This window comes from Phoxinus phoxinus (assembly GCF_949152265.1).
Source record: "Phoxinus phoxinus genome assembly, chromosome: 3".
NCBI classification, from domain to species: Eukaryota; Metazoa; Chordata; class Actinopteri; order Cypriniformes; family Leuciscidae; genus Phoxinus; species Phoxinus phoxinus.
In genome coordinates this window covers 1,234,840-1,257,817 of record NC_136878.1, presented here as the reverse complement: position 1 = coordinate 1,257,817, position 22,978 = coordinate 1,234,840, and the positions used below count along the sequence as shown (strand labels likewise).

Genomic DNA, 22,978 nt, shown 5'->3' with positions numbered 1-22,978 from the left:
ATTCTTCACTCTAAGTCACAATCTCATCTTCTTATCAAATTATTTGAAATGCAAATGCTCTCTTTGCGTATCCTGCTTTTCAGGATTGCTCTCAACAGTTTGTCTCTCAACTCAATCTCAATTCTAAGTCATCTGCAAAACTGAATACAATTGTCACTCTATTTCTTCCCCTCCTTGGGCTTTACTGTCTTTACATCTGTGAGATCAAAGGTGTTATCTTATGGTCAAAATGACCCCTCTGTCCTCTGAAGATAATGATCCTTGACCCCCCCCTGGTTTGATAACCCCTGTCTTTTCCTGCCTGGCAGGATGCTGGGTGTGAACTTTGCAGAAGCATACATACATACCCCGAAGATGCAAATGGCCCTTTGTTCACACAAATGTTAAAGGCTATCAAATGTTATCAATAATTTGATATTGATCTAGCCAATTTTTACTGTATTGTTGCCGCCAAATCTATAACCTATTTTATTTCAATCCATGGATGGTGATCTACAACTCCACAATTCCAACTTCCATCAGAATTTAAACCGATCTAGAAATTCATTCAAATCTACTGTATATCATAAATGACCAAATCGATTCAGAATTATCAACTTCTCTCAAATTTTGTCATTCACCCATCTGTAATTGATAAAACATTTAATGACACATCTATGCACACTATTCAGACTATGAATAGCTTTCACTACCTAATACCTAACTCACTCTTATCAAGAAATAAACTGCAGTCATCATCAAACACACCTGACTATTAACCGTTCATATTTCTTGTCTTTTCTTCAAAAAGATTTACATTTAAATCAAAATTTTAACATTTTGCTGTAGCTTTTACCTAATTTTTACATGGCCTCTTAACCATTTTCAAAACATGTCTATTCATTTGCTTTTACAAACGTCAGCTGTGTTGTTTTTTTATTTTATTATCATTACTTTGCTTCAGCTTTCTTCCTAGCTGACCATAACAGAAAGAAAACATGTCAATCCTTCCTCAAGCAGTCTCTCGTAAATTTCCGTCACCCCTGTATGACCAGATCAAGCTGTTTTACACAAAACAAAGGACCTTCGAAAAAAAACCCAGGGGAGTTTGAGCTTTACTGTCTTCATGACCCTTGAGTTCAAAGGCTAAATAACTCATCTGTCTTCCTAAGGACAATGGTCTTTTCTTTACAAGTTAACCACACTGTTCTGTTTACTGCTTTCAAAATACATCCCCCATTCACTAATGCAAACAGAGCTACTAATGCAATCTGTTTTACTTTTTGAGTTTCATACTGTCTGATCCCTATCATCTTCTGAATTCATTCCCCATTCACTGCAACATCCCATTCAGCAATGCAAAACAGAGCTATAATGCAATCTCAGTTGCAAATTCAATTACATAGCCAAATCATAGTAACATTACTCTATTTTACTAATCCATGTTAACACAGATGCTTTCTTCAAATTTGTATCATCACTTTCTTTGTTTGGAGCCAATCTATGTTTATTTTTTTTCTTTTCAATCAGAATCAAACTTTTACAAAAGCATCATTTGCAAATCAGTTAGCTTCAGCTGTTTACAGCATTTGCTCTCTTCTGTCTCATTATTATTTATCAGGACGGTTTCACAGAAATCACAATATCATTCATATCTCAGTCCCTAAATTACACAGACATCTCTCATAGCTGCCTGCACATTCAAATATTTTATAAACTCTGTTATAAACATATGGAAATCTATTCTTCAATATCCTTGTTTTCCTAACATTAATACAATAAAGCACATTCACATCATAATTAAGACTGACATATAGAATTTTGCCCATTCTGCTTAATGAAACATTCCTCATGTTAATCCCTGTTAATCATACTCAATGCCTTATTTTATCTAAAAACTCACTTTGCAGACCATTTCAACTTAATTTTACTTTCTTTTCGCTCTGCTTCATCTAACCAGTTCAAGCAACACTGTTTTCTCACAATCCAACAATTCTCAATCCAACATTTCAGTTTCTTTCTACATCTGTTCTCTTTATCTGCAATCCAACAATTCAGTTCAACAACTCACTCTTTTGTAATTTTCCATCAGAAAAAACAAACATTCTATCTTACTATCCTTTGCTACTTTTCAGTTCCTCCTCTTTCATCTTCAATTCAACAATTCTTTTTATTCTACCTGCTTCTTCAGTTCAATAATTCTGTCTGTTCACAGTTTTACACACACGCTGAACACGATCACAAAAACCCTTCTGTTACAATTATCCGTTCCCCAATTTCTTGCATGCTTTTCTGGCCATAATTCTTTTTCCCATTTTACAGAACAAAACAACCGGTGTATTAAAATTATTTAGCTTACTCTTGTGTGACCCCATATTGGCTGATCCTATCTCTCCTGGATTTTCCTTCGACGCGCGTCTAATAATCTGTGAGACGTCTCTCAACAAATCCGATTTTGTCACCTCAAATCGGCAAGGGTAGCAAATATGCTCTGTTGGCTCTTCCGTCCACGATATGGCTCTTCCGTCCACGGTATGGCTCTTCCGTCCACGGTATGGCTCTTCCGTCCATACTTACGAGCTAGTTTTCGGCATACAATTTCCCCCTCGAAAACTTTCTGTGCCCGCACCAAAGAGATAGTTCCAGCCACTATGGTTCACCCACAGTTATACCACAAGTTACCCCAACAAAACAAAATAATTTGATTGTCTTCTTTACCTGAAATGCTCTTACTGCCACGGTTCTTTTTCCTTAATTCCAGTGGAGTTACCCACGCTGGCTCTGATGCGTTCGGCCCCATCTCTCTTAAGTCTACGAGGTAGGGCTGGATTATACTTTTAGGTCCAGGTTGATCAATCACCGTTCGCTCAGGGCCAGCGGTCACTTCCAAGGAATCCTCACTTCTGACACCAATTGTTGTGGCAAAACAATATTTAACAAACGCAGCATTCTCAGGCAAAAGAGACGTCAATATTCAAATTGTATTTAAAAGAAAATATACATTTATTCTGCAGAATAGTTCCCATTCTAGCCACACAGGCCAGCTGCAGGGTGAGGGTGAAAACCCACCAACCCTAACAGACCAGTCTGCAGGCAGAGTGAGACCAAGATAGGTGTTCTTTCTGGAGTCTTATAATGTTCTCATCAAAGCATTCTTTAAAACACCCACCCCAGGGGGCAGGAACTGAGGACCCCCCATGGTTGCCTCAACCCCTCCCTAGCCTCGGGTCTTCTCAGCAACGTTACAACAGGAGAATTCCAAATACAGAGCACATGGCATTCATATATTATCATTGACAAAACAAAATAAGAAATAGAAGATTAAAACTGCCACTACAATGGTGTTGTTGTGTTTATTGTGTTGTTTATGGTGTTGTGGTGTTGTTTTCAGCTCAATGACCTGGAGAAGAAGCATGCCATGTTGGAGATGAACGCGAGGAGCCTCCAGCAGAAACTGGAGACGGAGAGAGAACTCAAACAAAGACTCATGGAAGAGGTGAAGCACACACACAAATTAAATCTACTCAAATTAAAATTACAGATAATATAATATAAAAGATCATTTAAAAAAATGTATATTTAAAACATACATAATATATGCAAAAAATTATATAAATGCCATCGATTGTTTGTATTATTATAAAAAAAAAAAATTATTGGTATTTAACAAGACAACACATGATACATTCAATTAAAAGTAAGAAATTACAGATTGTCTCAATTTAAACCCTTCCCGAACCCTCCCACCCAAAAAGAAAAGAAAAGGGAAAAATGCATTTTTGAAAATAAATAGATTAAAATAAACATTCCTCTCTCTAGTATTGGTCTGTCCTCTTTCCAGTAACAGTCAATTATTGTGCATTAGCATTAGTGTCCGGAGAACACAGTACACCTTTTATGTAGTCTAGGACAGGTTCCCAGGTCTTCTGAAAAGTTTTAAGGGATCCTGAAAGCAAAAATCTTAACTCCTCAAGCTTTATACAGCTAAAAACTTCTTGGATCCACCTGTCGAGCGATGGGGGAGTCACATGTTTCCATTGGAGAAGAATGGCTCGTCTAGCTAATACAGAAGTAAAGCAATAACCTGGCGAGATGAGATAGTCAAGTCCGGTCTCGAAGGAATGCCAACAAGAGCAGTCAAGGGGTTGGGGTCCAACTCTATGTTAAGAGCAATATTAAGTGTATCAAAAATATTGGACCAAAAGTCTGTCATCCGAGGACAGCTCCAGAACATATGAAGATGATTGGCAGGAGACTGCTTGCAACGATGACAAGCATCACTCATATCTGGGGAAATTTTGCCAATCTGGAAATGCCATCGATTTTAATATTACAGACGCTATAATATAATATTATTGTTTATTATAATAAAATGGAATAAATGCAAAATAAAATAAGATAAATGTAAAAAATATATTTTAAACACACATATATATATATTTATATGCAGTAATATACGTAATATATAAAAAAACATTTATTTACAATATAATATATTGTATAGTATATGATATAAAATAAAATATGCTAAATAAAAGATAGATGCAGATTTTTTAAAAATATATATGCATGCAGTATATATGCAAAACAATGTTATCAAACTATAACACTAATATATTATTGCATATTTTATATTAAAATGTAATAATGATATAATGTTAAAAACATAATATATGCAGTGTGTATATATATAAATATATATATATATATATATGCAAAAATACATATGTTCTCAAATTATAATTTTACATACTCTATAATATAATATTGTATATTATAATGTAAAATAATAAAATATGTGCTAAATAATAATAATAAAATAATTGTATTCAATTTATAATTACAGACACTATGAAATAATATCATATTGTATAATATAATACAAAATATATATAAAATTTAATGAATTAAAAAAATCAATGTGTGTGTGTGTCAGCAAGGGAAGCTGCAGCAGCAGATGGACCTGCAGAAGACTCATATCTTCAGACTCACACAGGGGCTTCAGGACGCGCTGGACCAGACAGACATGCTCAAGACTGAGAGAACCGATCTTGAGTACCAGCTGGAGAACATCCAGGTGTCCACACACACACACACACACACTCACTCACTCATGCTCAAGACTGAGAGAACCGATCTTGAGTACCAGCTGGAGAACATCCAGGTGTCCACACACACACACATTTACATTTACATTTAGTCATTTAGCAGACGCCTTTATCCAAAGCGACTTACAACTGAGGACTACAACAAGCGAGTCATCGTGAAGAAGCAAAAATAACGCAAGAAGTGCTCAAAATACAAAGTTCTGGCATTGCTCAGAGTAGCATAAGCCAAAACAAGGGAGGGTAAAGGAGAGTTTTTTATTTATTTTATTTTTTTTATGTCAAGTGCTCACGGAAGAGATGAGTTTTCAGTTGTCTTTTGAATGTGGTCAGGGATTCTGCATTCCGGATGAGGGTAGGGAGATCATTCCACCAGCAAGGAACCGTGAATGAGAATGTTCTGGAGAGTGATTTTGTGGCTCTCTGTGATGGTACCACGAGTCGTCGCTCATTGACCGATCGCAGGCTTCTGGTAGGGATGTTGACTCGTAGGAGCGAGTGAAAGTAGGAGGAGCTGAGCCTGTGGTCGATCTGTAAGCAAGCGTCAATGCCTTGAACTTGATGCGAGCAGCGAGTGGTAGCCAGTGCAGAGAGATGAACAGAGGAGTGACGTGGGCCCTTTTGGGCTCGTTGAAGACAAGACGGGCTGCAGCATTCTGGATCATTTGTAGAGGTTTAATTGCACATGATGGAAGACCAGCCAGAAGAGCATTGCAGTAATCAAGCCTAGAGATAACCAAGGCCTGGGCGAGAAGTTGTGTTGCATGCTCAGTTAGGAAGGGCCTGATCTTCCTGATGTTGTGCAGTGCAAACCTGCATGATCGAGCTGTCTTTGTGATGTGGTCTGTGAAGGTCAGATGCTCATCAAATGTTACTCCAAGGTTTCTGACCGACCTTGATGGGGTGATTAAAGTTGAATCTAGCTGGATAGTGAAGTCGTGCTGTAGAGATGGATTGGCAGGGAGGACGAGAAGCTCAGTCTTTGCCAGGTTGAGCTGCAGGTGATGTTCCTTCATCCACGCCGAGATGTCCGCCAGACAGCTTGAGATACGTGTAGCTACTGTGGGATCATCAGGTGGAAATGAGAGGTAGAGCTGGGTGTCATCAGCATAGCAATGGTAAGAGAAGCCATGTGCCTGTATGATGGGTCCCAGTGATGTGGTGTGAATGGAGAAGAGGAGCGGTCCAAGAACTGAACCCTGAGGAACCCCTGTAGTCAGTTGACGTTCTTTGGATACCTTGCCACTCCATGCGACCCTGAAGGACCTACCTGTGAGATAGGACTCAAACCAGTGGAGAGGAGTTCCTGTGATGCCCAGTGATGAGAGGGTGGACAGGAGGATCTGATGATTCACAGTGTCGAAGGCAGCAGACAGATCCAGGAGAATGAGAACTGATGATTTGGAGGCAGCTTTTGCGATCCGTAGGGCTTCTGTGACTGACAGCAATGCAGTCTCGGTTGAATGCCCTTTCTTGAAGCCAGATTGGTTTACGTCTAGTTGGTTGGTCAGAGAGAGGAAGGATGTTACTTGGTTGAAGGCAACTCGTTCAAGTGTTTTCGCAATGAACGGTAGGAGAGAGACAGGTCTGTAATTCTCTAAGAGTGATGTGTTTAATGTGGGTTTCTTAAGCAGTGGAGTTACCCGAGCCTGCTTGAATGCTGTAGGAAAAGTGCCAGTGTGGAGGGATGAGTTGATGATGTGTGTGAGTGCTGGGAGAAGTGTGGGAGAGATGGCTTGTAGAAGGTGTGAGGGGATGGGATCTAGAGGGCAGGTGGTGGGGTGACTGGAGAGGAGAAGTTTAGATACTTCTTCCTCGGTCAGTGGAGAGAATGAGGAGAGAAGGTGTTTCGGATTGGGAGGGGTTGGACTGGGTTCCTGTGTGTGTGGAGTTGAGAACTGACTGCTGATAGTTGTTGTTTTGTTGGTGAAGAAGTTGGCAAAATCATCAGCAGTTAAAGAGGAGGTGGGTGGTGGTGGAGGTGGACAGAGGAGAGATTTGAAAGTCTTGAAAAGTGTTCGTGTGTTAGCGGTGCTGTTGATCTTGTTGTGAAAATAAGAAGATTTTGCAGCATGAACATCAGCAGAAAAGGAAGAGAGCAGAGATTGATACATACTAAGGTCAGTTGAGTCTTTTGATTTGCGCCATTTCCTCTCTGTTGCCCTGAGTTTAGTCCGGTGATCACGAAGAACCTCAGATAACCAGGGGTTAGAGGGAGTAGTACGTGCTGGCCTGGAGGAGATAGGGCAGATATTGTCTAAAGAAGAAGTTAAAGTGTAGCATAAAGTATCTGTTGCGGTATTAACATCCAGAGATGAGAAGTGTGAGTGTGAGGAAAGAGAAGATGACACAGCAGTGGAGAGATGGGAGGGAGAGAGTGAGCGCAGGTTTCGTCTGAAAGTAGCTAGTAGGGGGGTTGGTGGAGCATGGGTAGTGAGTTGTAGATTGAATGTAATGAGGAAATGATCAGAAACATGGAGAGCTTTCACCAAAATGTTGTCTGTGATGCAGTTGCGTGTGTAAACCAGGTCCAGTTGGTTGCCTGATTTGTGAGTACCTGAGGTGATGAGTCGTTTGAGATCGAATGAGGCTAGGAGAAAGATGAAGTCTGTTGCATTCGGCTTCTCTAGATGAATGTTGAAATCACCGAAGACTACAAGTGGGGTGCCATCCTCAGGGAAAGAAGACAGCAGCACATCCAGCTCCTCTACAAAGCTTCCCAGTTGACCTGGGGGGCGATATATGACTACAATATGGATCTTAATGGGAGTTGTAAGTGTAATAGCATGATATTCAAACGAGTAGTTATTGCAGAGAGAAGAGAGAGTTGAGTAATTCCAATTGTTAGAAATGAGAAGACCTGTGCCCCCACCCCTCCCAGACTGGCGAGGAGTGTGAGAGAAGGAGAAGTTGTTCGAGAGAGCAGCAGGGGTCGCTGTGTCTTCTGGACGAATCCAGGTCTCAGTTAAGCCTAAAATATTAAGAGTAGAGTGAGATGCAAAGGCTGGAATGAAGTCAGCTTTGTTGACTGCTGACTGACAGTTCCATAGACCCATAGAAATAGAGAGAGGTGTGTGAGAGGATGGGAGAATGGGACGCAGATTAGCAGTATTGCGCTGCCTTCTGTGCGTGATGAGAGAGCGTCGTCGAGAGACAACAGGAATGTATTGAAAGCACATATTTAGTATAGAAATACTATACCAGTGTGAAAGGAAGAGGGAGAATAGGACACTTAAGTGCCTTGTCGGTGTCCTTGCTCGGTGGAGTCGCGCAGGTAGAGTCGATGGTCTTTACCCGAGTCGGTCTTCACACGAGGAGAGCTGAACGCTTCCGCTGACGCTTCCGCGACAGTGCGCACACTACAGAAATGTAGTGCTTTCAAACGCCTGAGTGAGGACAGCTGCTAGTCCAGGCAATTAGCACAGGCAAATCAAATAATCCGAAAATGGGAGAAAATCGAAACTGCCTCTATGAACAGCTACACTTAAGTGCTATAAAATTTAAACTGCAATAGCCCACTTCTCAGACGCGGCTGTTATATAAAGAAGTCACGCGTCTAATTAAAATACAGATTTGTGTGAAGGAAAAAATGTACAATAACCACAGAATCGAAAATAGCCCTACTTTCTGGAAAATAATACACTAAACGACAAGAGAACTGAATATTAAGAAAAAAACACTTGCGCTCTCGTTCTACACGCAGACTGACGCTCGTCCGGTTGTTCTCACTCATGCTCACACACACACTCACTCATGCTCAAGACTGAGAGAACCGATCTTGAGTACCAGCTGGAGAACATCCAGGTGTCCACACACACACACACACACACTCACTCATGCTCAAGACTGAGAGAACCGACCTCGAGTACCAACTGGAGAACATCCAGGTGTCCACACACACACACACACACACTCACTCATGCTCAAGACTGAGAGAACCGATCTCGAGTATCAGCTGGAGAACATCCAGGTGTCCACACACACACACACTCTCATAAATTGGCGGGATAAAAATCACACCAATCCCGCTTTGCCGTTGATTCTGTGGCCCACCGCCACGAATTAATCTATGTGGGAAACACTGCTTAAACTATATTCAGCACAGAGGTACACATGTGCTTGAACACATGTTTTAATGTATTAAACATAACAGTTCTTCCTTCTCGTCTCTCCTCAGGCCGTTTACTCTCACGAGAAAGTGAAAATGGAGGGAACCATCTCACAGCAGACCAAACTCATCGACTTCCTGCAGGCCAAGATGGACCAGCCCACCAAGAAGAAGAAGGTATGTCCTGAAGAGTGAAGCCAAAGCGTCTCGATCGCCCCCTGGTGGCTGGTCCCAGTATCACAACACAACGAAATCAAGCCACAACACAATTGATTTCGTTGTGTTGTGAACTTTTGTTTGAACATTTGTCAGCCAATCAGAGTCTAATAATAGATAATCGAACAATAGTAATAAATAATATTGGTTAATGTGAACATGATGGTCAGCTGTATGGTGTGTACTAGGGTATATTCGGGCGTCGGCGCGAGGAGGTGGGCGTCACGGCTAACGGAGCCACCGCGCTGTCGTCTCAGCCGGCCTTGCCTCTCCAGTACAGCGACATGAAGTCAGCGCTGGAGAAAGAGAGATCTCGGTGCTCGGAGCTCGAGGAGGCGCTGCAGAAGATGAGGATCGAGCTGCGGTCCTTACGGGAAGAGGGTGAGCCATTCAGCATCACTAATCAGTATCAGTTACTCCGTTTTTGGTCTTAGAGTATCTAGAGCTGCATTATAATTGTTAAACTGATTATTTTGCTCAAATTGTAATCAGATTTATTAATCAGGGTTCCCACGTGTCCTGAGAAAATAATGCATTTTATATTTCTCCGTCATATTTAACTTGATTATGCTGTTCGCAGTGGTTCATAGTTCTTTCCCTCACTAAACACTTTTACATTCACATTTAGTCTTATTGCAAAACATTTAATTGTAGCTGAATATCAAGAACACAAATCAACAGGCTAAAGAACACTTACATGAGGAACTTTTAAAAATACCATAGAAAAACAACTAGCCTAACTGATATACATTTACAGCATTGGTAAAGTCAAGTAAACGCATCATTTTAAAATAACACTGCACTTTTTAAATAAAATATACATTACAAATATAGTTACAAAAGTTTTTGAATTTTCTGTCGAATTGCACCCAACAGAAGTTACGGTGGCCGACAGGAAGTGATGTCGTCGTCTGAGGCAGCAGAGAGTAGCCAGTTAAACAATAAGGTTTCTTTACAAAGATAAATTAAGAAATGATGTTTACTTAATTATTCAGAGAACGGTGTCGCCTTAGCGGCCTCTAATTTAATAACTAATGATCGTTGCGACGGAAGTGAATCAATCAAAACTAACTTTAGCTGGAAAAGAACATTTATTCAAGAACCGCTATAAAGCCAAAACAATCTGTCTCCTTAAATTATACGTCTATCTCTGTAAAGCAGCTTTGAAACAATCTACACTGTTAAAAGCGCTATAAATGAAGATGACTTGACTTAAAACGATGTTATTGCGAATATTATTGTGACTTGTTCATCATTGTGTCAGTGTTTTATCCGCTTTAGCTTTAGCCTCTTTACACGCAGAACAACACAGTGACGAAACGCGTTTGTCCGCTCAGGGCCACCGTAGAAACATGTGGATGTAAGCGGACCCGCGGTGTGTGTAGACAGAAATGCTCATTCTAAGCTAATAAACACATAACGGTTCATTATGTAACGTCTTTATACACCACTGAAAACATAGTTATGTTTATTATATTGCATTTCTGTCAACAGATCCTCCTAAATATCACACAGTGCACCTTTAACAAAGAGTTTTTTAATAATCCCTATGGGGAAGATGAATGGGAAAAGTGGGCGGGCACTAATGCGCTCTCTTACACGTTTCCTCCAGATGATGTAAATGTGATGTTCTCTCTGTGTCTCTCAGCGGCTCATTTTAAAGCGCAGGAGCACGCGGCTCCATCCACGCCGGCCTCGGCCCGGCAGCAGATCCTCATGTCGGCCATCGTGAAGTCTCCGGAGCGCCAGCCCAATCCCAGCAGCCTCCTGAACCCCTCGAGCTCGGCCCGGCGCAAGGAGAGCTCCACGCCGGAGGGTCAGTACACTAACACCTGTGTGTCTCAGACTAACTACAGTGTGGACACTACCAGTCAAAGGTTTGGGGTCGGGAAGATTTTTTATGTTTTTAAAAGAAGTCTCTTCTGCTCACCAAGGCTGCATTTATTTGATAAAAAATACCAACAAGAAAAAAAACCTAATATTGTGAAATATTATTATAATTTAAAATGGCTGTTCTCTATGTGAATATACAGTAAAGTGTAATTTATTCCTGTGATCAAAGCTGAGTTTTCAGCATCATTACTCCAGTCTTCAGTGTCACATGATCCTCCAGAAATCAGTGTAATATGATGATCTGATGATCAAGACACTGCCCGATTTGGGGAAAATGTCATATTGCGATTATTGAGGTCAATATTGCGATATAATAAACAAATGGTTTCATGAGTCAACTTGCTTGGTTCTCAAGGAAAATGCACACACAGATTAGTGATAATGCTGATATGTGTATTTCTCAACTCAAACTAGCAACAACAACTAAATTATTAACAACACCTATAATGATCAATAAGCCATTGATGTCTGGATAAAAATGATTTTTAATCAAATAAATGCAGCCTTGGAGAGCAGAAGAGACTTCTTTTAAAAACATAAAATATCGTACCGATCCTGTGTGTGTGTGTGTGTGTGTAAGCTCATGTTGTCTCGAGATCAGTGGTTCTCTCTCTCTCTCTCTCTCTCTCTCTCTCTCTCTCTCTCTCTCTCTCTCTCTCTCTCTCTCTCTCTCTCTCTCTCTCTCTCTCTCTCTCTCTCTCTCTCCTCATGTTTCTGTCCCGCACTCTTGCTGTCTCTCTGCGTCTGCTCCGTCGAGTCTGAGAGCTGTTTCTCTTCTGCTCTTTCAGAAAAGAGGAGGGTGACGTTTGAAAGTAAGTGTCTTTCTCTCTGTCTCCGTTTCTGTCACTCCTCATCATTTGCTGTTGCTCTGAGATCAGCTCAGATGTATTATAGTTTAGGCTTGTGCACTGATGGGAATCAGATGCCACTGATAGTAAACAAAAAAACCTAGGAACTGCTTAGCAACACCTTAGCAACCCCCACACAATACTGTAGCATCATGAGTTTTGCACAGGTAGATGTTAAAGTAGTTTTAATTGCAGTTTGAGTTAGTAGGTTAGACTAGTGCGCTTGCACATTTAGTGTGCACACTTTCTCTGTATGATTAACTCTATTATAATGCATTTAAAATGCCCCCAATATTCAAGATAAGGGGCTAAATGTCCTCTGTATGTCCTTTATATTTATATTATTTATTATAGTTCATCAATATCACATGAAGAGTGCCGATTTCTCATAATATCAGTACGATTACAAATGTGATATTGATTTTATAGCGCAGTTCAATAAGCAAGAGGTTATTATTAAGTGACTTAAATTTAAAGGGGTGGTGTAATGCCCTTTTCACAAGATGTAAGATAAGTCTCTGATGTCCCCAGAGTGTGTGTGTGAAGTTTTAGCTCAAAAGACCCGACAGATATTTTTATATCGCATGTTAAAATCGTCAGTTTTTAGGGTGAGCTAAAACGCACCGTTTTGTGTCTGTCCCTTTAAATGCAAATGAGCCGCTGCTCCCGGCACAGGGGGCGGAGCTTCAAGAACCTCCTCACACAGATATATAGGGGATATTCAATTTAATGAATCAATCAATATTACTATTGATTAGCATTACCAAACATGGACGTTTTATAATTATTTTATTTTAATACTGTGAAGCTGCTTTGATACAATCTGTATTGTGAAAAGCGCTATACAAATATTCTTGACTTGACTTGACTTGACAGACATGCACTGAAAATTTCAAAAACTTCAAAACATTTAGCCTTTTAGGTTCAGATGCAGCTTCTGTGTTTCCTCTGCAGCGCAATGATACATTTTGTTGATTTTATAATAGAATTTGATGCATTTAATGTAAGCATTTGATACTAAAGATGATGCATACATTTATTTAGGTTAAAAAAATGCCTTTATAAAAGTAAAAATTGCCATAAAAGGTAAAAATCTATTTAATCTTGGAAAAGATGAGATGCAAAATGACATTATATACAGTATATATCGACAAACTCTGTTTCTGCTCTCAAGATTTCTGCTTTCCATCCTCTAACTCGAGAGCTGAGCATGTGATCGCCGCCTCGATGATGCTTCTGTTCGCATGCTGTGCTCAGAGACGGACTCGCTCATGGTTTTGTTCTGGCCGTTGCTCTGCTACTGGACTGATGATCTCTGACATCATTCACACTCAAGGACATTATTAACCCGTGTGTGTGTGTGTGTGTCTGTAGAGTACGGTCGGCGTGTGAAGGAACGGATGCACCACAACATCCCTCATCGGTTCACGGTGGGGCTCAACATGAGAGCGGCGAAATGCACCGTTTGTCTGGATACGGTTCACTTCGGCCGACAAGCTGCTACATGCCTGGGTATGAAGCACACACACTCTCTCACACACACACACACACTCACACACTCACACACAGAAAACACACACATGGACACACCCACTCACAGAAAACACACACTCTGATCATGGGTGCAAACAGCGCGCTTTTCGGCGCCTCCCGCTTTTTTTCACGGCAATTTGGGTGACTTGTGTGAATCGTGCAGATCCGAAGAGTTTTTTTAAGGAGGGGGGGTGGGGTTGAGAGGGTCTGATTATAATTTAACCGACAGTAATTCTGGATTGCGTCCACCAACAAGTAAATAGGAAATAAGCGAATCAGAACACTGCGCGCCAAACCAGCAGTATGTGCGCAAGCGTGAACCACTAGTGTTTCTGTCTCACTCTGGATCTGCCACTGCATCACATTTCTCTCTGCGTGGCGTGGAGTGTCCGTTTTTATGTCGGCTCTCATGTTAACTGGTTAGAGCACAATGCCTGCTACGCGCAGTGCGTGTACGGAGCGCCGGCCCTGCCTGTGTGACACACACACTTCTCGAGCCGCGCCGAAACCGCGTGCTAGAAATAGAACCGCAACCGATGCCTATTTTTCACGCGACACGCAAGAGTGTTGGAAGTTTTCAGACAAAATAGAAGGCGCAAATACATATTAATAAATTACATTTTGATGCTTGAATGTCTCTCGGTTTTGACAAATGCATATATAATTGTAATTAAAAAAATAGGCCTAATTATCGATTTTCAAATATTGCCCGTCAGGCCTACTGAACGAAATATTCTGTAGCCTATTTTGCCGTCAATACTGCCGACGTTGTCTTTGGTGTATCAGGCTATATATAGGCTATTATGTTTCACATCCAAATGTAGATGGTCTGTCGGCGCACAGAGCCACGCAGTCGCAGACAGCACGTGAAGTTCGTGAACACCGAATTCCCTTTTCTATCTTATCTATTTGTGTTTGAACAGACATGTGCACGAAAAAATAAGCCAGTGTCCGTCTCAACGAGTTTCCCCGTAAACGCAGTCAAAACGGATGCGTGTCATTACCAGTATACGTGCATTCGAATTAAAGGGACAGCACCCAATATACCTGCAGCTGTTTGTGTCACCAAAGTTAATCAAACAACAAAAGAGAAAGAGAAAAATCACGTTTTGTCAAAAGATAAACTATTAATACTTAATACAGTTAATTTACCTGAAAAACATAAAACACTGCTTTATTTCTCGTGTATTTGTGTTTTATTGTATTCATATTTGTATTTTGTTTATTAGTTTCTATGCAGATGCACTAGTCCTACCCTACACAATTACCCCAATCATCCTAGAATTATTAATTCTTTACAAAAAGAGCTATTCAAATCATCAGGTGAAATTGTTTTCATGAAATAGCAGTAATATATACCGGATATTTGCCGCGGGACGAGGGCTTCGATTACCTCTCTCTTTTTTGACCATACATGTGTTTGCACCCCTGTCTGATACACACAGAAAACACACACTCTGATACACACAGAAAACACACACACACAGAGAGAAAACACACACTCTGACACACAGAAAACACACTCTGACACACACAGAAAACACACACTCTGATACACACAGAAAACACACACACACAGAGAGAAAACACACACATGGACACACCCACTCACAGAAAACACACTCACACACAGAAAACACACACTCTGACACACAGAAAACACACATTCTGACACACACAGAAAACACATACTCGCACACAGAAAACACACTCTGACACACTCAGAAAACACACACTCTGACACACACAGAAAACACACTCACACAGAAAACACACTCTGACACAGAAAACACATACTCACATACAGAAAACACACTCTGACACACACAGAAAACAGACTCTGACACACAGAAAACACACTCACACACAGAAAACACTCACACACAGAAAACACACTCACACACAAAACACACTCTGACACACACAGAAAACACACTCTGACACACACAGAAAACACACTCTGACACACACAGAAAACACACTCACACAGAAAACACACTCACACACAGAAAACACACTCACACACAGAAAACACATTCACACACAGAAAATAATTATATAATTATTAATAATTATATACTCACTCACAGAAAACACTCTGACACACACAGAAAACACTCACACACAGAAAACACACACTCTGACACACAGAAAACACATTCACACAGAAAACACACAAACACATGCACACACACTCACTCAATCACAGAAAACACACACACACACACACAGAAAACACATTCACACACTCACAGAAAACACACACATGCATGCATACACGCAAGTGCACAGTAATGAATATGCAGTGCATTAAATATATTTGATGAACAAATTAAGTTTACATTTAATAAACAAATATGATTTGACATTCTTTTGGTTTCTCTACCAATGACAAATGCATGAATTAAATTAATTGAAAATAAAAATACAGGTATCGGTTACGGTATCGGTATCGGTATCGGCGAGTACCAAAAATGAAAGTATCGGTATCGGACCCGGCCTGGAAAAAGTGGCATTGGGCCATCCCTAGTTTAGAGTAATATTAGTCTAATATGATGATTTGATGATCAAGAAACATTTATGATTATTATCAATGTTGAAAACAGTTCAGATTTTTGTAGAAACAGTGATACATTTTATTTAAGGATTCTTTGAATAGAAAGTTCATAAGAACAGCATTTTATATATATATATATAAACACACTTTTGGGGGGTTTTCCACATCATTTTTCTATGTAAACATGCGCTTGATGGACGTCGCTGACCTAAAAAGCTCAAGTTAAAAGACGTTCGAGGTTTAAAAAACATATCTTGGTACTTTTTCCATTCCACTTCCTAATATTTGTCCTCAGAAGACCAGTTTGTACCTTTTATTGATTCTTAAATATTCATTATTTGGAGACGATTTGTACATCTTTGCTCTCTCTCTCCCTTCTCTCCGTCAGAGTGTCGAACTCTCTGCCACCCGAAGTGTTCCCCGTGTCTGCCCGCGACCTGTGGGCTCCCGGTGGAGTTCGCCACACACTTCTCCGAGGCTCTGTGCCGGGATAAAGCCAGCTCGCCCGCCCTGCAGGTCAAAGAGGCGTCGGGTCACGTGCGTCTGGAGGGCTGGATGAAGCAGCCCAGGTCAGAGCATTCAGATCATTCAAAACTATTCAAAATTGATACATAAATTTAGAGAAAATTAAGGCCTTTAAAGGGTTAGTTCAGCCAGAACTGTAAACTCTGTCAGTAATGACTCTCCTCATGTTGTTCCCGTCAGACTCTCCTTCATCTTCAGAACACTAATGAAGATATTAGTGATTAAATCTGAGAGTGTCTCACTCCTCCAGAGGCTTCTGTTGTATTTTAAACTTGCCGGCCCAGAAAGTTAGTAAAGACAATGTTTAAAATAGTCAGAGTGACTCCAGCGGCTCAACCTGAAGTTTATCAAGCGACCAGAATACTTTTGAGTACATTTGTTGCTCTCGTGTTACTCACATGTTACTCTCGTATTACTCACATGTTACTCTCGTGTTACTCAGTGTAACTCTCGTGTTACTCACATGTTGTGTTACTCACATGTTACTCAGTGTAACTCTCGTGTTACTCACATGTTGTGTTACTCACATGTTGTGTTACTCACATGTTACTCAGTGTTACTCTCGTGTTACTCAGTATTACTCACATGTTACTCAGTGTAACTCTCGTGTTTCTCGGTGTTACTCTCGTGTTTCTCGGTGTTACTCTCGTGTTTCCCGGTGTTACTCTCGTGTTTCTCTGTGTTACTCAGTATTACTCTCGTGTTTCCCGGTGTTACTCTCGTGTTTCTCGGTGTTACTCTCGTGTTTCTCGGTGTTACTCAGTGTTTCTCGGTGTTACTCTCGTGTTTCTCGGTGTTACTCTCGTGTTTCCCGGTGTTACTCTCGTGTTTCTCGGTGTTACTCTCGTGTTTCTCGGTGTTACTCAGTGTTTCTCGGTGTTACTCAGTGTTTCTCGGTGTTACTCTCGTGTTTCCCGGTGTTACTCTCGTGTTTCTCGGTGTTAATCAGTGTTTCTCGGTGTTACTCTCGTGTTTCCCGGTGTTACTCTCGTGTTTCCCGGTGTTACTCTCGTGTTTCCCGGTGTTACTCTCGTGTTTCTCGGTGTTACTCTCGTGTTTCCCGGTGTTACTCTCGTGTTTCTCGGTGTTACTCTCGTGTTTCTCAGTGTTACTCTCGTGTTTCTCTGTGTTACTCAGTGTTTCCCGGTGTTACTCTCGTGTTTCTCAGTGTTACTCTCGTGTTTCTCGGTGTTACTCTCGTGTTTCTCGGTGTTACTCTCGTGTTTCTCGGTGTTACTCTCGTGTTTCTCTGTGTTACTCAGTGTTTCCCGGTGTTACTCTCGTGTTTCTCAGTGTTACTCTCGTGTTTCTCGGTGTTACTCTCGTGTTTCTCAGTGTTACTCTCGTGTTTCTCGGTGTTACTCTCGTGTTTCTCTGTGTTACTCAGTGTTACCCACGTGTTTCTCGGTGTTACTCTCGTGTTTCTCGGTGTTACTCAGTGTTACCCACGTGTTTCTCGGTGTTACTCTCGTGTTACTCTCGTGTTGCTCGTGTGTTGCTCGCGTGTTGCTCGGTGTTACTCTCGTGTTATCTGGTGTTACTCTCGTGTTACTCACATGTTACTCTCGTGTTACTCGGTGTTACTCTTGTGTTGCTCGCGTGTTACTCGGTGTTACTCACATGTTACTCTCGTGTTGCTCGCGATTTACTCTCGTGTTACTCGGTGTTACTCTTGTGTTGCTCGCGATTTACTCTTGTGTAACTCTTGTGTTACTCAGTGTAACTCTTGTGTTACTCGGTGATACTCACTTGTTTCTCAGTAATACTCACTTGTTACCCGGTGTTACTCACGTGTTACTCGGTGTGTGTGTGTAGGAATGGTAAGAGGGGTCAGCAGGGCTGGGAGCAGAAGTACGTGGTGTTGGACGGGACTAAAGTATCGATCTACGAGTCCGAGCTGTCAGAAGGTACAGGTCCACTCTATCAGATCATTCTCCGGGGTCTGGTTGAGTGTGTGTGTGTTCTGAACCCGTGTGTGTGTGTTGTGTTGTGTTGTGTTGTGTGTGTGTGTGTGTGTGTGTTTCAGACTCTGTGAAGCCGCTGGAGGAGTTTGAGTTGTGTTTGCCGGACGGTGAGGTGACGGTTCACGGAGCCGTCGGAGCGTCTGAACTCATCAACACGGCCAAATCAGGTCAGAAAACACACGCACTAAATAATATAAAGTAATATAACTAATATAAAGTTCAAACATTATTGAAGACAAGTGTGCCTTCAGTAATCAAATAAGAACAAATAAACAAATTACAAGCAACAGCTCATGTAAATACAACAGAACAAAGCAAGTCTTCAGACATTCAGGGACAGAAACTGAATATAATCAAACATTAAAATAACACCGCACCGTCTTGACAGTGTAAAATAAAGGAATAGTTCACCCAAAAATAAAAATGTGCTGTTCATTTAATCATCCAAGATGTAGGTGTCTTTTACCCCTCAGTAGAGTACGGTCAAGTAGATTTTGATCTGAAACTGTAGAATGTGTCTGTGATGGGTCGGTTCATGTTTTTGTCAGATATCCCGTACGTGCTGAAGCTGGAGTCTCATCCTCACACCACGTGTTGGCCGGGTCAGTCTCTGTACTTCATGGCTCCCAGTTTCCCAGATAAACAGCGCTGGGTTGCAGTTCTGGAGTCAGTGGTCGCCGGAAGCCGAGGATCCCGGGAGAAAACTGAAGCGGACTCGGTGAGTTTACGTCCTTCTGACCGATCATGACTCCTGTGTTTGCTTAAAGGTGTAGTTCACTTTAAAATGAAAATTAGCCCCTGATTTACTCTCCCTGAAGCCATCCTAGCTGTATATGACTTTCCTCTTTCAGACGGATACAAGAGTTATATTAAAAAGCGTCCTGCTCTTCCAAGAACACGGCTCCTGGGGTTAATAAAGGCCTTCTTTACATTTACATTTACATTTATTCATTTAGCTGACGCTTTTATCCAAAGCGACTTACAAATGAGAAACAATAGAAGCAATTAAACTAGCAGTAGGACAACAATATGTAAGTGCTATGACCCTTCACAGTACAATCCAACGCAATTATTTTTTTTATTTTATTTTTTTTTAGATAAGAAAGTGTTAGTAGTACTGGATTAAGTGCTCAAGTGCTGCCGAAAAAGATACGTCTTCAGCAGTTTCTTAAAGATGGCTACAGACTCAGCAGCTCTGGCTGAGTTAGGCAGATCATTCCACCAGCAGGGAACAGTCATGGTAAAGGTCCGAGAGAGAGATTTCGTGCCTCTTTGGGATGGCACCACCAGACGCCGCTCACTTGCAGAGCGCAAGTTTCTGGATGGCACATAAGTCTGTAGTAATGAGTTCAGGTACAAGGGAGCAGTGCCAGTGGTTGTTCTGTAGGCAAACGTCAGTGACTTGAATTTGATGCGAGCGGCAACCGGCAACCAGTGCAGTTTCGTGAGGAGAGGAGTGACGTGTGCTCTCTTCGGCTCGTTGAAGACCACTCTAGCTGCAGCATTCTGGATCAGTTGCAGAGGTTTGACAGTGCAAGCTGGGAGACCAGCCAGGAGAGCATTACAATAGTCCAGTCTGGATAGAACAAGCGCCTGAACAAGGAGTTGTGTAGCATGCTCTGATAGGAAGGGCCTGATCCTTCTGATGTTGTACAAGGAAAATCTGCATGACCGGGCAGTGCTAGCAATGTGGTCTGTGAAATTCAATTGGTCATCAATTACAACTCCAAGGTTCCTGGCTGATCTTGATGGAGTTATGGATGAAGAGCCTAGCTGAATGGTGAAGTTGTGATTAAGTGCTGGGTTAGCCGGGATTACAAGTAGCTCTGTCTTCGCAAGGTTTAGTTGAAGGTGGTGGTCCTTCATCCAGCCAGAGATGTCTGTCAGGCAGGCTGAGATGCGAGCGGCTACCGTCGGATCATCAGGCTGGAATGAGAGGTAGAGTTGTGTGTCATCAGCGTAGCAGTGGTAGGAAAAGCCATGTTTCTGAATCACAGATCCTAGTGATGTCATGTAGATGGAGAAGAGAAGTGGTCCAAGCACTGAGCCCTGAGGCACACCAGTAGCTAGATGTAGGGTTTTAGACACCTCACCCCTCCACGACACCCTAAAGGACCTACCTGAGAGGTACGACTTGAACCACAGGAGTGCAGTTCCCGAGATGCCCTTCCTCTTTAGGATTGACAGGAGGATCTGGTGGTTAACTGTGTCAAAGGCAGCAGACAGATCCAGCAGGATGAGAACTGAGGATTTGGAAGCGGCTCTTGCAAGTCTTAGTGCTTCGATTACTGAGAGCAGAGCAGTCTCAGTTGAGTGTCCGCTTTTGAAGCCAGACACTCAACCAGAAGCCAGAAACTCATCGCTTCTGAAGCGAAGCGATGAGTTTGTGTACGAAAAATATCCATATTTATCACGTTACAAAGTAAAATTCTAGCTTCCAGCCATACGAACATACTCGGTCTACTCACACCTAAAGCACAGCTACGCAACTCATGGCGTCAGAAGTAGTGTAGTGTGTCATGCGTAGAGTAAATATCAGCAGTACATCACATTACTTGCACTAAGTTGCGCTTTAGACTTAAGTTGAATCCGTATGTTCGTTTGGCTGGAAGCTAGTTATTTTACTTTATACATTTTTCTTTATTTCTTACAGAAACGCTTCACTTCAGAAGGCTTTTATGATGGATAGATGCACTTTTATGATGGATAGATGCACTTTTATGATGGACAGATGCACTTTTATGATGGACAGATGCACTTCTATGATGGACAGATGCACTTTTATGATGGACAGATGCACTTTTATGATGGATAGATGCACTTTTATGATGGACAGATGCACTTTTATGATGGATAGATGCACTTTTATGATGGATAGATGCACTTTTATGATGGATAGATGCACTTTTATCATGGATAGATGCACTTTTATGATGGATAGATGCACTTTTATGATGGATAGATGCACTTCTATGATGGACAGATGCACTTTTATGATGGATAGATGCACTTTTATCATGGATAGATGCACTTTTATGATGGACAGATGCACTTTTATGATGGACAGATGCACTTTTATGATGGACAAATGCACTTTTTGAACTACTCCTTTAAGTCTGACCTAAAGACATGTGCCCGGTTGCATAAAGCACCTTAAGTTTTTCCCTTAAGTATGACACTTAAGGGGCGATTTCCCCTTACCTAAGAGAATAACTTAAGGGTGTTGCATATAATCTCTTAAACGATTCTCTTAGGTAAGGGAAACATTTAAGTGTTTCACGACAGCGATCCTGGATTCACGTTATAAAAGTCTGTTGTTGCCATAGATACGCAAAACACTAACACTAGCGGGAAAGAGCCCCCGCAACCCGGTGAACCACTCTGCTGACAGACGACTTATGAACGTGGAAAACATCTCCCACTATCGTCTGAAAACTCCCAGTTGCAAAAAAACGCAGTGCTATAAGCAGTTGTAACACCGCAGGTAAAGAGTGGTTGCGATCTGTGACACGGTCAAGGTCGCCGTCTAGTTTGTTAGTGATGTCAAATATTGCGCGTCGATCAAAACGGTATTCATGCAACAAAAGGGTTCTCCCTATCCCTAAAAAATCTTCTTGGCACATAATGATCTTCAGCTGGTTCCATAAATTCAGCCATGTCGTCTTATTTTTTGTCCGCGTTACTCTTAAGGTTACGATTTCCAAACCTTAAGTTATACTTAGGGAAATGACCGTTAAGGGGTTTTATGCAACACTTAACGCTTTTTAAGGGATTATTTAAGTGAAAAAACAGCATTTAAGGGAAATTCTAAGTGTTTATGACGTTTCACTTAAAAAAACAGTTAAGTAACACTTAAGGGTATTTTTCTGCAACACCCTTAGGTTTAAGGGAAACATAAGGGCGAACTTAAGGGAAAATTTCACTTAAGGTGCTTTATGCAACCGGGCAATGGTTTGACAGACAGTTTTCAGGGATGTCAAAGGTTCTGCCTGTTTTACACCCTTTAGTTTGTTGTTGCAAAACAATGATTTACTCCTTGCTGTTGCTGCACAGATGCCCTGAAGTGATGTTCAGGTTTAGTTTTAATCATTTTAGTGCTTCAATTTCAAATTATTTTATTTCAGTTTGTTGATAGACAATTTAAGCCATGGCAACATTTCTAGTTTTGTAAGTTTTATTTTTATTTTATTTCAATTATTATTTCCGCTTTTTTGAATTAACTAAAACATCCAGGGAACAAATGTTGTTAG

At 41.2% G+C, this 22,978-nt stretch overlaps 1 protein-coding gene across 3 annotated transcripts in view; it reads left to right on the top strand.

Annotated features, from left to right (window-relative positions):
• The window catches only part of cita (citron rho-interacting serine/threonine kinase a), a 138,704-nt gene that overhangs the window by 97,674 nt on the left and 18,052 nt on the right, over positions 1–22,978 (top strand). For 2 of the 3 annotated variants that reach the window (XM_079608029.1, XM_079608030.1), the window contains exons 28-37: positions 3,371–3,475; positions 4,916–5,056; positions 9,262–9,369; positions 9,597–9,789; positions 11,057–11,224; positions 13,524–13,661; positions 16,628–16,808; positions 18,580–18,671; positions 18,791–18,895; positions 19,277–19,446. In XM_079608029.1, the coding sequence (XP_079464155.1) occupies positions 3,371–3,475; positions 4,916–5,056; positions 9,262–9,369; positions 9,597–9,789; positions 11,057–11,224; positions 13,524–13,661; positions 16,628–16,808; positions 18,580–18,671; positions 18,791–18,895; positions 19,277–19,446 (1,401 nt within the window). Of the gene's footprint in view, positions 1–3,370; positions 3,476–4,915; positions 5,057–9,261; positions 9,370–9,596; positions 9,790–11,056; positions 11,225–12,089; positions 12,114–13,523; positions 13,662–16,627; positions 16,809–18,579; positions 18,672–18,790; positions 18,896–19,276; positions 19,447–22,978 lie in introns of all 3 variants that reach the window. The other variant, XM_079608028.1, reaches the window with a different exon arrangement.